Here is a 13,150-nt window from a genome sequence, read left to right as displayed (position 1 = left end):
CACCCCTGTACGTTTCCGCCGTTCTGGTTTGGGGGTGTGAAATAAATTGTTAAAATTAGCAATTTAGATCCTTCACTTTTCCGGTACACCGATGGTTCTTTCATGCACTTTTGAAATTCCATACTCTTCAAAATCCTGTCAAGCTTCGTGTTCCATGCACAAGGTGCTTGTCTTAGACCATATAGTGCTTTCGTAAGGTGATACACATTATGCTCATTGCCTTTCTTTATATAGTCTTCTGGTTGCAATACGTAAACGGTCTCCTTCTATTCTCCATGTAACAATGTCGTTTTAACATCTAAGTGGTGAAGCTCCCACCCATAAGTAGCAGCTACGACTATAAGAAATCAGATGGTTTCAATTCGACCTATCGGAGCAAATACTTCTTGAAAATCAATATCGGGTTGTTGTACATAACCTTTAGCAACTAATCTTGCCTTGTATTTATTAATGGCGTCGTCTGCATTTTTCTTCATTTTGAACACCCACTTGATTCCAATTGGCTTCACCCCCATAGGCTTGTTCACGAGAGTCCAAGTGTTATTTTTGTTTATCAAATTGATTTCTACATTCATGGCTTTGACCCACTCCGGTTCTCTCTTCACCTCTTCAACCGACACCGGCTCGTCATTGGTTATTAGGAGAAGTTCTTCGAGATTATCAAGATCAAGCTTATAATCTTGAAATCGTATTGGAGGTACTCTTGTTCTCAAGGGCCTTTGGTTTGCGGCTCCTTGTTGAGCACTGTTGTTGATCGGACTTGGTTGTTCATTATCTTGTACTTCCGCTCCATCTTCAAACTCATGATCTGATTCAATTGGTTTGATTGGGTCGTTGTTTACATCGTTTCCTTGATTGTTGTTCATCTCGTCTTCTGGGTAGTCTCACGGTATTATGAATGAGTCCGGTTCTTCATCGTTGGTATCTGCTTCTTTGATCCAATCCCACCCTTTGGTTTCATCAAAAATAACATCTCGACTCACGATTATTTTTTGTGTCTCCGGGTTAAATAATCAATAAGCTTTTGTACCCGGTTCAGAACCAACATGCACTAGTGGTCTTGATCTTGCATCTAACTTCTTTAGATTAACCGGTTCAACTTTTGCATGTGCTAGACACCCAAATATACGAACATTTTCTAAATTTAGTTTTCTTTTATACAACTTTTCATATGGAGTTGTATCACCAAGGACTCTTGTGTAAACTCAATTAATTAGATCTTTATAGTGATTTACCGCTTCTCCCCATAAGTAGTTGGCACATTCATTGCCTTCATCATACTTCGTGTCATGTCCATAAGTGTTCAGTTTCTTCGTTCCACAATTCCATTTTTTTGTGGAGATTATAGGGCGGTAAGGTGGCGTTTGACTCCGGTTTGATCACAAAAAGAATAAAAATCAAGAGAAGTAAACTCACCTCCTTGATCACTTTTAAACACTTTCAAAGGCTTTACAATTTCATTCTCCACCAAAGTTTTGAATTTTTTGATGGGTGTAAACGCCTCACTCTTATCTTTCGTGAGATAAATCCACATAAATCATGAAAAATTATCAATTAGTGTGAAGACATATCGATTTTGACCCTTGGTTGCTAGCGTGATCGGACCACATAAATCACTGTGAACTAATTCCAATGGTCGTTTTGCTTTGTATGTCGTCATAGTCGAGAATGACTTTCTTGTTTGCTTGCCCACCAAGAAAGACTCACACAATTGATTCTCATGATCAAATTTGGGTAACCCTTTGACTAGACCCTTCTAGGACATCTTTTTTATTGACTCGAAATTGATGTGCATGAGTCTTGCTGGTCATCGCATGTATCTTCACTTAGTCTTGAATGAAGGCAAATAGGTACTCCAATTTGTAATTTTATTTTATAAAGGCGGTTTGGAGTTCTTTGTACTTTCATTAATAAGCAATTATCGACATGGTGTATGGTCAAATAGTTGTCTTTCATTCTAATATCACACCCGAATTTGGTTGCTTGTCCGAGACTAATAATATTGTTCTTGAGATCCAGTATGTAGTAAATCTCTGCCATCAGCCTTTGTTGAGTCTTCCTCCCTTGGAAAAATATAGCACATTTTCCTTTGATTTTTACACACGAATTACCTCCGAATTTAACCCTCCCAGTTATGCCTTCATCAAGTTCAGAGAAAAACGACCGGTTTCCCACCATGTGATTGCTCGCCCCGTTACCCAAATACCACACATCATTGTCTTATGATTCGTATCGAGACAGTATCACCTATTCTACGTTTAAAAACACAGTCTCATGTAAAAATACGGTCTCATCGACAGCGTCATGCTCAGTAAAATTACTTTCTTGGAGTTTTTGGAGTCGGTCTGGACATTTGGACGTGAAGTGGCTCGGTTTATCACATCGGTAAAAAATACTTTTGGATGGGTCCTTTTTCGATTTACGGTTCGGGTCAGATTTAGGCTTTTGATCAAATTTAGGCATGTTTTGATCATTGGGCCGATTATCTTTCTGTTTTGGGCCATGGGTCTATTGAGACTTATACCCATTTGATGACCCACTTAAGCTATTTGATCAACCAGCCCCTTTCCACCTTGAATCACTCTGCAACAACTTCCGACTAGGGATGAAAGTGGGTCCAAACCCGGACCGGATGGACCCGGACCCGGAAAACCCAGAATTGTTTAACGAGATTTTGTAGAACCGGAAACCGGACCGGTATATAGGAACCGGTTCCGGTTCGATTCCGGGTACGGTACCGGTAAAGTGGGTCTAGAATCGGAAAACCCGGAAACATCAAAGTGGGTAGGTTGGAACCGGATAAAGTGGGTTTAGAATCGGAAAACCTGGAAAAACCGGAATTTTTTGGTAATTACTTACTACTTAGTGGGTTGAACTTTGAAATTTTTCATATTGATATCCCAACTTTGGGGGACTATAACTCATTGAATATTAAACCAAAATTGACAAAATTATAGTCTAAAATCATGTACAGACTCTAAGTTACACTCTGGAAAAAAACCGTATGTCAATCCGACTTTAAACAAAAGAGATATGCATGTGTTAACATTTTCACATAATACAAAGTACAAAAACAAATAGCTGAAAAGTTGAAAATTTTCAGCTTTGATATCCCGACTTCGGGGGACTGTAAATCATTGAATATTAAACTAAAAATGACAAAATTATAGTCTAAACTCATGTACAAACTCTAAACTACATGTTGGAAAAAACCACATGTCAATACGACTTCAAACGAATTAGATATACCTGTTTTAAAACTTTCACGGAGTACAAGAAAACTGAAAAACTAAAAATTTTCAACTTTGATATCTTGACTTTGGGGGACCGTAAGTCAATGAATATAAAACTAAAAATGACAAATTTATAGTATAAAATCATGTACAAACTCTAAACTACACGTTGGAAAAAACCGCATGTCAATCGGAATTGAAACGAATGAGATATGCATCTTTTAAACGTTTCACTAAAACCGGTTCCGGCCCTAAAAGTGGTTTCGGTTCCTAACACCGGTTCCGGTTTTTAGACCCGGTTTACCCGGACCCGATGGACCCAAACCCGGATTACCCGGAACCCGGATAAAACAAATTTTTAAACCCGGAACCGGAACCGGTTCTATATATTCCGGTTCTAACAGTTCCGGTTCCGGTTCCGGTCCGGTTTTCCGGTTCCAAATCTCATCCCTACTTCCGACTACTCGAACCAACATCGCTGCTTGAACTACTATTGCTAGAAGACCTCAAAAACATCGTCATCGTCTGCCCTTCTCCATCGTCATCAGCCTCCTTCACCCTCTCCTTGTAGGCTTTCAACTGTCCAACCACATCCTCGAAGCCCACCGTCTTCAAATCAAGGACCTGCTCAAGGGAGGCCACGATGTGGATATATATTTTTGGCAATGACTTGAATAATTTCTTCACCATCTTTGATTCTTCAATCGTCTCACCAAGCGCTACCGATTTAGACGAAATTCCGGATATTTTCCAGCGAAATTGTCAATTAATTCTGTCTCGAACATCTTCAGCCTGTCGAAATCGATGCTTAGGGTTTGTAATATTACCTCTTTTCACCTTATTAGCCCCTACATAGCGATCCTTGATCGATTCCCATAGAGCCTTCGAAGACTCGGCATCGCCAATCTGCATTATCAAGCTTTCTGGAATCGACTGATAAAGCAACCCCATAACAAGGTAATATTTCTCCTCGTTCTTGTTTATTCTTGGATCAATCACAGTCCAAGCCTTGTGAATTCTAAGCACCACCATCATACACAGGGACCAAACAATGTAATTGGTGGGTATGAGCATCAGACAAGCAATAGAAGTCGCTCTGACCTCCTTGATTCTCACCAGAGGAGGTTGTGCACCATCTTCAACATCCGACATGTTGACTTAGCTTGTCAACAGGTAACAAAATTGATCTCACATCCTTCGATTCCTCGGCTCTGATACCAATTCAAGATAAAACTGAGACATAATTAATCAGACAAACTCTTTGATTAAAAGGAAAATCACTCAAAGCCTTTGTGTCACAATTGTGAATTCTTAGTCCGAAAACTCGATTAAGATATGTATATATAGATCTAATGACCTACTTGTATTAGATTGTAATTAGGAAACTAAGAACCGACTTGTAAAATAGTTTCCTAAAACTAGATTGCCTAAATTGGATTGCTTGATCCTCAAGCTTAGGATTCCAACACACATGATAATTGGCCAGTGACATTAAGCTTATTAAGCTTATTGTTTCCGGTTATATATTATATATTATAAATTATAAATTTAAGCAAATCGTTGGATGAATTACTAATGTTTATATTATATATAATTAAATTATGAATACAATCTACAATTCGACCTTGTTGATAATTTATTGATGTAAAGATAATTACAAAAACCGACGTGATACTATTGATAAACCAATAACATTGAATTTGTATAGATATTAGAGGATACACAAGAGGAGTGGTATGCATAAATTTCTACTACATTTTTGTATGATATCATCATAAATCAATAAATTAAAAACATTAACATATATTTTGGGCATCCATAATCATTGATCTTATCCTCAAATTTTCTGGTTATTGTGTTTAATTGATATTTAAAGCATCCACAATCATTAAACTTATCCACAATGAAATAAAAATATCATAACGAGTAGAATATTTAGATTAATTAATATTTTGGTCTTTGTTTCAACTCATATTTTTGGTATTGTTCCTTACAAGGTTGTAGAACTCATTACTCGGTACCTGCCCGACTGACTATCGAGTAGCGAGTACTCGGGAGTACTCAGAAGTACTCGGGGAGTACTCGAATTCGGTAATTCATGTAGTAATATTTTTAGGGAAATTATATATGTCAAAATCATAAGTTAAAATCATAAGTTGATTGAAATATATAACAAAATTAGATACATGTGAATACACAAAAACTAAAAAAAAACAAATAATGGTCTCACTTCGTGAATAATTACTGAAAATTTAAAATATATATGTAGTAATAATTACATGTGTGTATGTTAAATAATAAATCATAAAGTATATTATACATATTAACCACCGAGTTGACCGAGTTTTACAACATTGCTCAGTTCAATAAGGGGCCAATCGGGGAGTACTCGAGATTCTGTAACTCGCATCGGCAAAGGTCGAGTAGCGAGTACTCAGAGGAGTAATCGGCCAACTCGGAGAGTTTTACATCACTGGTTCCTTAGACCATCTCCAACTCACTTCCATTTCTTCCCTTAAAAATGGAGTAAAAAATAGGATAAATAGTATTTAATCTCCAACTCTACTCCATTTTTTACTCCATTTTTTACCCCATTTTTACCTCCAAAAATTATATTTTTTTTCTTTTAACTTATATAAATTTTCAAATACACCCCTTCTATTAATTTGGTTTAACAAATATATAAAGTATATTTTTTCATTACAATAATATTGAATCAATAATATTGTTTTTATAATACGTAATTATAAGCTTTTGTAAAATACGTTATTGTGTTTTAAAAATTTCAATATGTATTTAAATTTTAATGTGAATTTGATAAGCAAAAAGAAAATTTATATTTATAATTAATTAATATAATTTAATATATAACACAGTACTTTAAGTATTAAACATTACATTTAAATAATAATTAGTAGGTAAGAAAACCAGAAATGTATAAATATATAAAACGAGAGACTAAAACCGACAACTCAAAGTTCATCCCATTTTAGGGGAAATGAATAGTATAACACCATATTTGGTGTTATACTATTCATTTCCCTAAAAATGAAGGAAGAAATAGGATAGTGTTGGAGATGAATGGGGGAAAATATAGGAAAAAATGGAGAATGAGAGTGGGTCAAGATGTTCTTAGAAGAACTTGTTTGCCCTTTCATTTTAACTATTAAAATGTTCAATATATCATAATTAATAACAATTTTATCCATTCTTCCTCCCTTCACTTTCTTTTCCAAAGCATCTCTATTCCCACTATATTTTTGTCATTATATTTTATTTATAGATTAAAGTAAAAGCTACAACTTAATTCTATTTTATATTCTATAAACATATAAATGAATAACGACACTTTCAATTTGGAGTGTAAATGATATCATTTCCCACACACTCTCTTTTTGTAGTGTAAAATAGATTTTATAGTAGGATAAGAGATAAACCATTCTAAACGTTAATTTGCATTTTGAAAAATAAATGTAAAAATAAAGTATGGTTGAAGTTGCTATAAAATGAAATAAACCTGACTTATCAAGAACCACACATAACTATATTTTAACCTTGGAGACCAAACTACGAACACTATCAATTTGGAATTTTATATAGGATCATAATGGACCAATTTACTTTGTCTTAGGAACCATGTAATAACTCTACCAAGGTGTGTTTCTCTACCTTAAAATCGAATCCATGATTTTGAAAATAAACATATATGTGTGTTAGGAAAGTATTAATTGATTGTATTTTTGTTTTTAGATTTTTTTTATTTACATTTTTGCTTTTTTGAGTATTAATTTGAAGATTAATTTTTGGATTGTGCATTGATGTTAGGGATTTTCTTATTTGAACATGAAGTAGATGAAGGAATAGAGAGGATTGAGGTAAAATAAACATTATTTTGATATTTAAAAGACCGGTTGTTAAATTTGAGGACCAAAGACCAAAAATGTTTAAAAAAAATAGTGAAATAAGGACTAAAATTGCAACCCAAATCCCTTAAAAATCAAAACCAAACAAATCAGCTAAAATCAGGGGAAAATATAATATTAAATGACCAAAATGAATGGAGTGTTTGAACATTTTGACCATGAAAATTTTAGTTTTGTAAAATGACCAAGGAATCTTTAGAGAGGGCTCTACGAAAGCGTTTTACATTTTGAGGAATTTGAATAGTAACGAGGAATTGAGGTAGCAGAAAAAAACGATTTGTTGCATAGTTCCTCAGAGGTGGCTCTGAGGAAAGGTTGTTGAGGCTCTATGGATTTGTTCTTCTTCAGCACACCTCTGAGGAACTGTTCTTCGGTAACCATAACAAAAATCGGGATTTCATTAGCTAAAGATTAGTTCCTCAGAGGTGTGCTGATGAAGAACAGATCATCAGAGTCTCAGCCACCTTTCCTCAGAGCCCCTTCTGAGGAACTATGCAACAAACCCTTTTTTTGTTTTTTTTTTTCTCTATCACCTTAATTCCTCGTTACTATTCACATTTCTCAGAGGGTAAAAGACTTTTGCAAAGCCCCTCTGAGGACCCCTTGGTCATTCTACAAAACTTAAATTTTCATGATCAAAATGTTCTAACACCCCCATTTCTTTTGGTCATTTGATGAAATTTCTCAATATAATTTACACTAAAAATTATCATTGTAGATTGAAATGAAAAAAATTATTTAGTTAAAAAAATATTTGATTGCTATGTATAATTAGTAGAGTAGTAGACCAATAAACAACTTGTTGAGCTCTTATTATATCATTTTGGTGGATTTCAATAAGGTAAATTATAATTAAATAGTTAATCTTTCAACGTATCTACTATGACATCCAATATGTCATCATTTGCTCATTTATATTATTCACATTACATCTACTTTGACATTTAATATGAAAAAATTAGGTGGTGGAAATCCATTTCAATGTTGTAATGAGAACTCATTACCTAATGACCGCAATTAAAATTTAGGTGACCCAAAAAATAAACAAAATATCATTGATTGGCATTTTATTTTATGACATTAACATTTTTGTTCCATTCATACACAACCATAAAAAGATTATTCAGTTTTTTTAATATAAATCACAAACTTCAATGATTCACTTGACATATACTTTGGATTACTAAACGTTAAAGAAATGTTGTTTTTTAATACATTCAACTTATTTTTAGATGTCTACGATGTATATTTAATAAACAAGTTACAAGAGTGAAGTCAAGTTGTACAAATTTTATTTGAATATCAAAGAACATATTCATCATGGTTTGGTTAAATGAATAATTTACAATTATGCAAGAAAGTCAATGGTCATGCATGATCCTCTAAAATGAAACATAAATCACAAAAACATTAATACACCTCACAGATATAGAGGGAATCTAAAATTTATCTTGACTCTAAACCTTCGTCCTTTTCTTTAATTTCTAAAAACACGACGTTAAAAAAATAAGATGCTATATGCATTTCAGTAATATCGTACACGAACAAAGCAACAAACAAGAGTAAACAAGAATTCCGCAAAAATCCATCGACACATCCAAGAAATCATGGGGAGGGAAATTAATTACTTAAAGATCTCAAATTGATCCATAATCTTGGTTTTACCGATATAAATGTTAACCTAATAATATTTTGGGCTTTATTTTGTATTGGGTTTTATGATTGGGCCTTTTCACTAGGAAACCCTAATTAGTTTGTCTATATATTATGTCTTTCATTTTCATTGTATTTGTATTTCTCTTTGATAATAATATGAAACCCTAGCCATTATATGTATTTCATTTGTTAGTTTACATGGTATCAGAGCTCGGTTGATTATCTGTAGTTTTTCGTTTTTTTTTGGGGGCGATTACTGTTCATCGGAGTTACTGTTCATCGATTACTGTTCATTTGACACTGTTCATCGATTACTTTTCATCGGAGTTACTGTTCATCGACATTGTTCATCGGCGATTACTGTTCATCGACACTGTTCATCAATTACTGTTCATCGGCGATTACTGGTCATCGAGTTACTGTTCATCGACATTGTTCACCGACGAGTACTATTCATGGTTACTATTCATCGGTACTATTCACGTGTACTGTTCATTGTCACCATTTGCAATTTTGGGGTATGCCTTTTTTGCTCGTTTCTGTATTTGGTTTGGTTTGATTTGTTCGTTTGTCGGTTTTGAGGGTTTCGTTTTCGTCTAGCTTTGTTGATTTCGAGATCTTGATCATTTTTTGCTGCTACTCGTAGTTACTATTTGACTGATATTGAAATATGGCCCCAAGAGATGATTCTCTTCAGTCCATTAGTATTCAACTTGATGGCAAAAACTATGCCTATTAGAGTTATGTTATGAAAAATTTCTTGCGGGGCAAGACTATGTGGGGGATTGTTACAGGTGACAAGAAGAAACCAACAGACAAGAAGGCCGCTAATTATGAAACCTTACTGGATTCATGGGAGAATGATAACTCCAAGATCATTAATTGGATTAATAATTCTGTCATCCAGTCTATTGGTACTCAGTTGGCGAAGTATGACACAGCAAAGGAGGTTTGGGATCACTTGGCTAGGTTGTATACTCAGTCTAACTTTGCAAAGCAGTATCAGTTAGAGTTTAATATTCGAGCCCTCCAACAGAACAATCTTAGTGTTCAGGAATTTTATGCAGTTATGTTGGATTTGTGGGATCAGTTAGCTCTTACAGAACCTGATGTGTTGAAGGCTTTTAAGCCTTATATTGATAAAAGGGAAGAGCAACGTTTGGTTCAGTTCTTGATGGCATTACGTTCAGATTTTGAAGGTCTGCGTGGATCAATCTTGCATCGTACACCTCTTCCCACTGTTGATTCGGTTGTTCACGAGTTGATTGCTGAAGAAACTTGTATCAAGTCCCATGCTGACAAAGCTCCCAAGACAGCCACTCCTGCTGTCTTTGCTGTTTCACAACGACCCTAATCTTCAAACCAAAATCGTCCCAGAGTTGCATTTGATGAGTGTGCTTTCTGTAAGAAGAAAAACCATTGGAAGGCAAATTGTCCTTTACTAACAAGCAAGGGAAATCAACAGCAACAACAAACAAGATCACCAGCACACTCTCAGTCTTCACAGCATAACAAGTCTTCTGGACAGTCGCGTCCCTCTTTTTCATCTTTTAGGCCAGCACAGTGCGCTGCTGCTACACCTTCAGTTGAGAATGAAACAGATTTCACACCACCATCAGCCTTGGATCCACAGATTGTTGAGCAGTTCAGACATTTCTTAGCTACCAATCCAACTGCCATGTCAGCTTCCATGTCTCATTCAGGTCTGTCTTCATCCAACACGTCAGGTATTCCTTCATCCTTGTGGATATTGGATTCTGGTGCATCTCATCACATGTCACCACATTTTTCATCTTTTGCTTCATTATCTTCTCATACACCTGTCTCTGTTATGTCTGCTAGTGCTACACCCATGTCAGTAGAGGGTGTTGGTTCTATTATCCCTCCTTATATATCTTTAACAGATGTGTATAACATTCCTACACTTGCTTTGAATCTTGCATCGGTCAGTCAGTTGTGTAAATCTGGTTGTTGGGTATTTTTTTTCTGATTCATTCTGCTGTGTACAGGACATTCAGTCTTGGAGGGTGATTGGGATAGGCCGTAGACTTGGGGAGCTTTATGTCTTGGAGCAGCTACATGTTGCTGATGTTGCTGCATCTAGTGTCGATTTGTTGTCTTTTCGTTTAAACCCTTCATCGTCTCCTTTTTATCTTTGGCATTCTCATTTGGGACATGTTTCAGCGTCTCGTTTACAGTTTTTGGTTTCCACTGGTGTGTTAGGATCTTTGAAATTTGATGATATTTCTGATTGTTGTGGTTGTAAACTGGGAAAATTTTCTGCTTTACCGTTTAATAAAAGTGTCACTCATTCTTTTGCTCCCTTTGATATTGTGCATTCTGATGTGTGGGGTCCCTCTCCGATAACCTCCAAGTCAGGAGGTAACTATTATGTTTCATTCATTGATGATTACACTCGTTATACGTGGGTTTATTTTATGAAGCGCAGGTCTGACTTTTTCACCATATATAGTGAATTCAGAGCTATTGTCAAGACTCAACACTCTGCTATCATAAAATGTTTTCGGTGTGATCTGGGAGGAGAATTTACCTCCAATGATTTTAAACAATTATTGGCATCTGATGGCATTATACATCAATCATCTTGTACAAACACTCCTCAGCAGAATGGTGTTCCAGAAAGAAAACATCGACATCTCCTAGAAACTGCTAGATCCTTACTACTCTCTGCTCAAGTTCCCAATATGTTTTGGGGAGAAGCTGTTCATACCGCTACTTATGTTATTAATCGCATTCCTACTGCGTACACTTCAGGGAAGTCTCCTTATGAAATGTTGTTTGGACAACTCCCATATTATTCTTCATTACGAGTGTTTGGGTGTACATGTTTTGTCTTGAAGCCTCATGTAGAGAGAAATAAGTTGTCTTCAAAATCAGCTCTTTGTGTTTTTCTGGGATATGGTATTGGTCAGAAAGGTTATCGGTGATATGATCCTTCAAATCAGAAATTATATGTATCTCGCAATGTCACCTTTTTGGAGCATATTCCATTCTATAGCATTCCTTTTCAGTCACATGATGCAACCCGAGAGGAGCTCTGTACTATTGATCCGTTTAGCATTGACATTGATGATCCACCACATGTCACTGATCCACCACTTGCTGCTGATCCACCACATGTGGCTGATCCAGCACCTATCATTGATCCTCTGTGACAACCCAAGTTGTCCCGTTACATTTCCCCGTTACCGTTAACGGAATATTCCACTGTATAAAAGTTCCGTTAATTAGAGGGCATCAATTTAATAAACATTCCTTTTGATTACCTTTAACATGCCGTTAAGTCGTGATAAAAGGAAATAAAAACACAGGACACACATTTTCATTCATTTTGAAAATGTCAAGTTTTATTATTACGACCACTAAATCGGGTGCGACCACAAGCCCCGTTTAACGGCAGTATCGGGTAAACTCCCACTGAGCCCCGAGTGTGAAACCTATATATGGGTGAGTGGAGTCAAATGGGAGACTTTTTACACTCTCTCTATACTCTCTCTCTAGACCCGTTTTCGCCCCGAATCCGCAACCAAACGCTTCCAAATTGTAAGTTCGCTTACCCTAGCTTAATCTAAACATATTGATTCATGTTTATAACCCAAAAATCATCCAAGAAGGCATGATATAAGGAGTTTACGGCCCAGGAACATTCTAGGGCCGTAAACCCCTAAAATGGTGCCAAACATGCCTTTAAACTTGTCCATAAGCTTAGAAACTATTAGGGGAATTAGGCTAGGGGTGTTTTAACATAAAAACTCATGGATTTAGAGGACAAAGGAGATTTTACGGCCCAAGCACAAGCTTAGGCCGTAAACACCTCAAAATCTTGTATAAAGGTCCCAAATGCACTCCAAACTCATCCTAGGGCTTATTACATAATTTAGGGACTTATCCTCTTGAGTTTAGACACTTGAAACACTCCAAAATGATTTAAAGAAAGGAGTTTACGGCCCAGACAATGGTCAAGGCCGTAAACACCCTAAATCATGCCCAAAAGTTAGTTTTTGCCCCCCAAATGACCATAGGCTATCTCTATAAAATGCTAGGGAGGATTTAAGGGCTTAAACACAAGGAAAATGAGGGATTTCTTGGAGTTTACGGCCCAAGCATTTATCTAGGCCGTAAACTCCTCAAAACCTCCTCAAATGTTGGTTTTAATCACCCAAAATAGCATCAAACTTCATAAGGAAATTCTAGGAAGACAATAGGGGCTTAAAACTTCACTAAACTCAAAGATTGAGAGTTTACGGTCGTAAACTCCCATGGGAGTGTCCCTAGTCCGTAAACTCCTATATGCTAATTGTATGTGAACATATGTTA

At 35.9% G+C, this 13,150-nt stretch overlaps 1 protein-coding gene across 1 annotated transcript; it reads right to left on the bottom strand.

Moving 5' to 3' along the window:
- Nucleotides 1-347: 347 nt before the first annotated feature.
- Nucleotides 348-866, bottom strand: LOC145076297 (putative mitochondrial protein AtMg00820). The gene has a single exon (XM_079022225.1). The coding sequence runs from the start codon at nt 864-866 to the stop codon at nt 348-350; it is 519 nt and encodes a 172-aa protein (XP_078878351.1).
- Between the last annotated feature and the right edge of the window lie 12,284 nt (nt 867-13,150).

The sequence above is a fragment of the Lactuca serriola genome, chromosome 9 (genome assembly GCF_051521515.1).
Source record: "Lactuca serriola cultivar US96UC23 chromosome 9, Lser_US96UC23_V15, whole genome shotgun sequence".
Classification (NCBI taxonomy): domain Eukaryota; kingdom Viridiplantae; phylum Streptophyta; class Magnoliopsida; order Asterales; family Asteraceae; genus Lactuca; species Lactuca serriola.
This window is presented reverse-complemented; position numbering and strand designations above follow the sequence as displayed.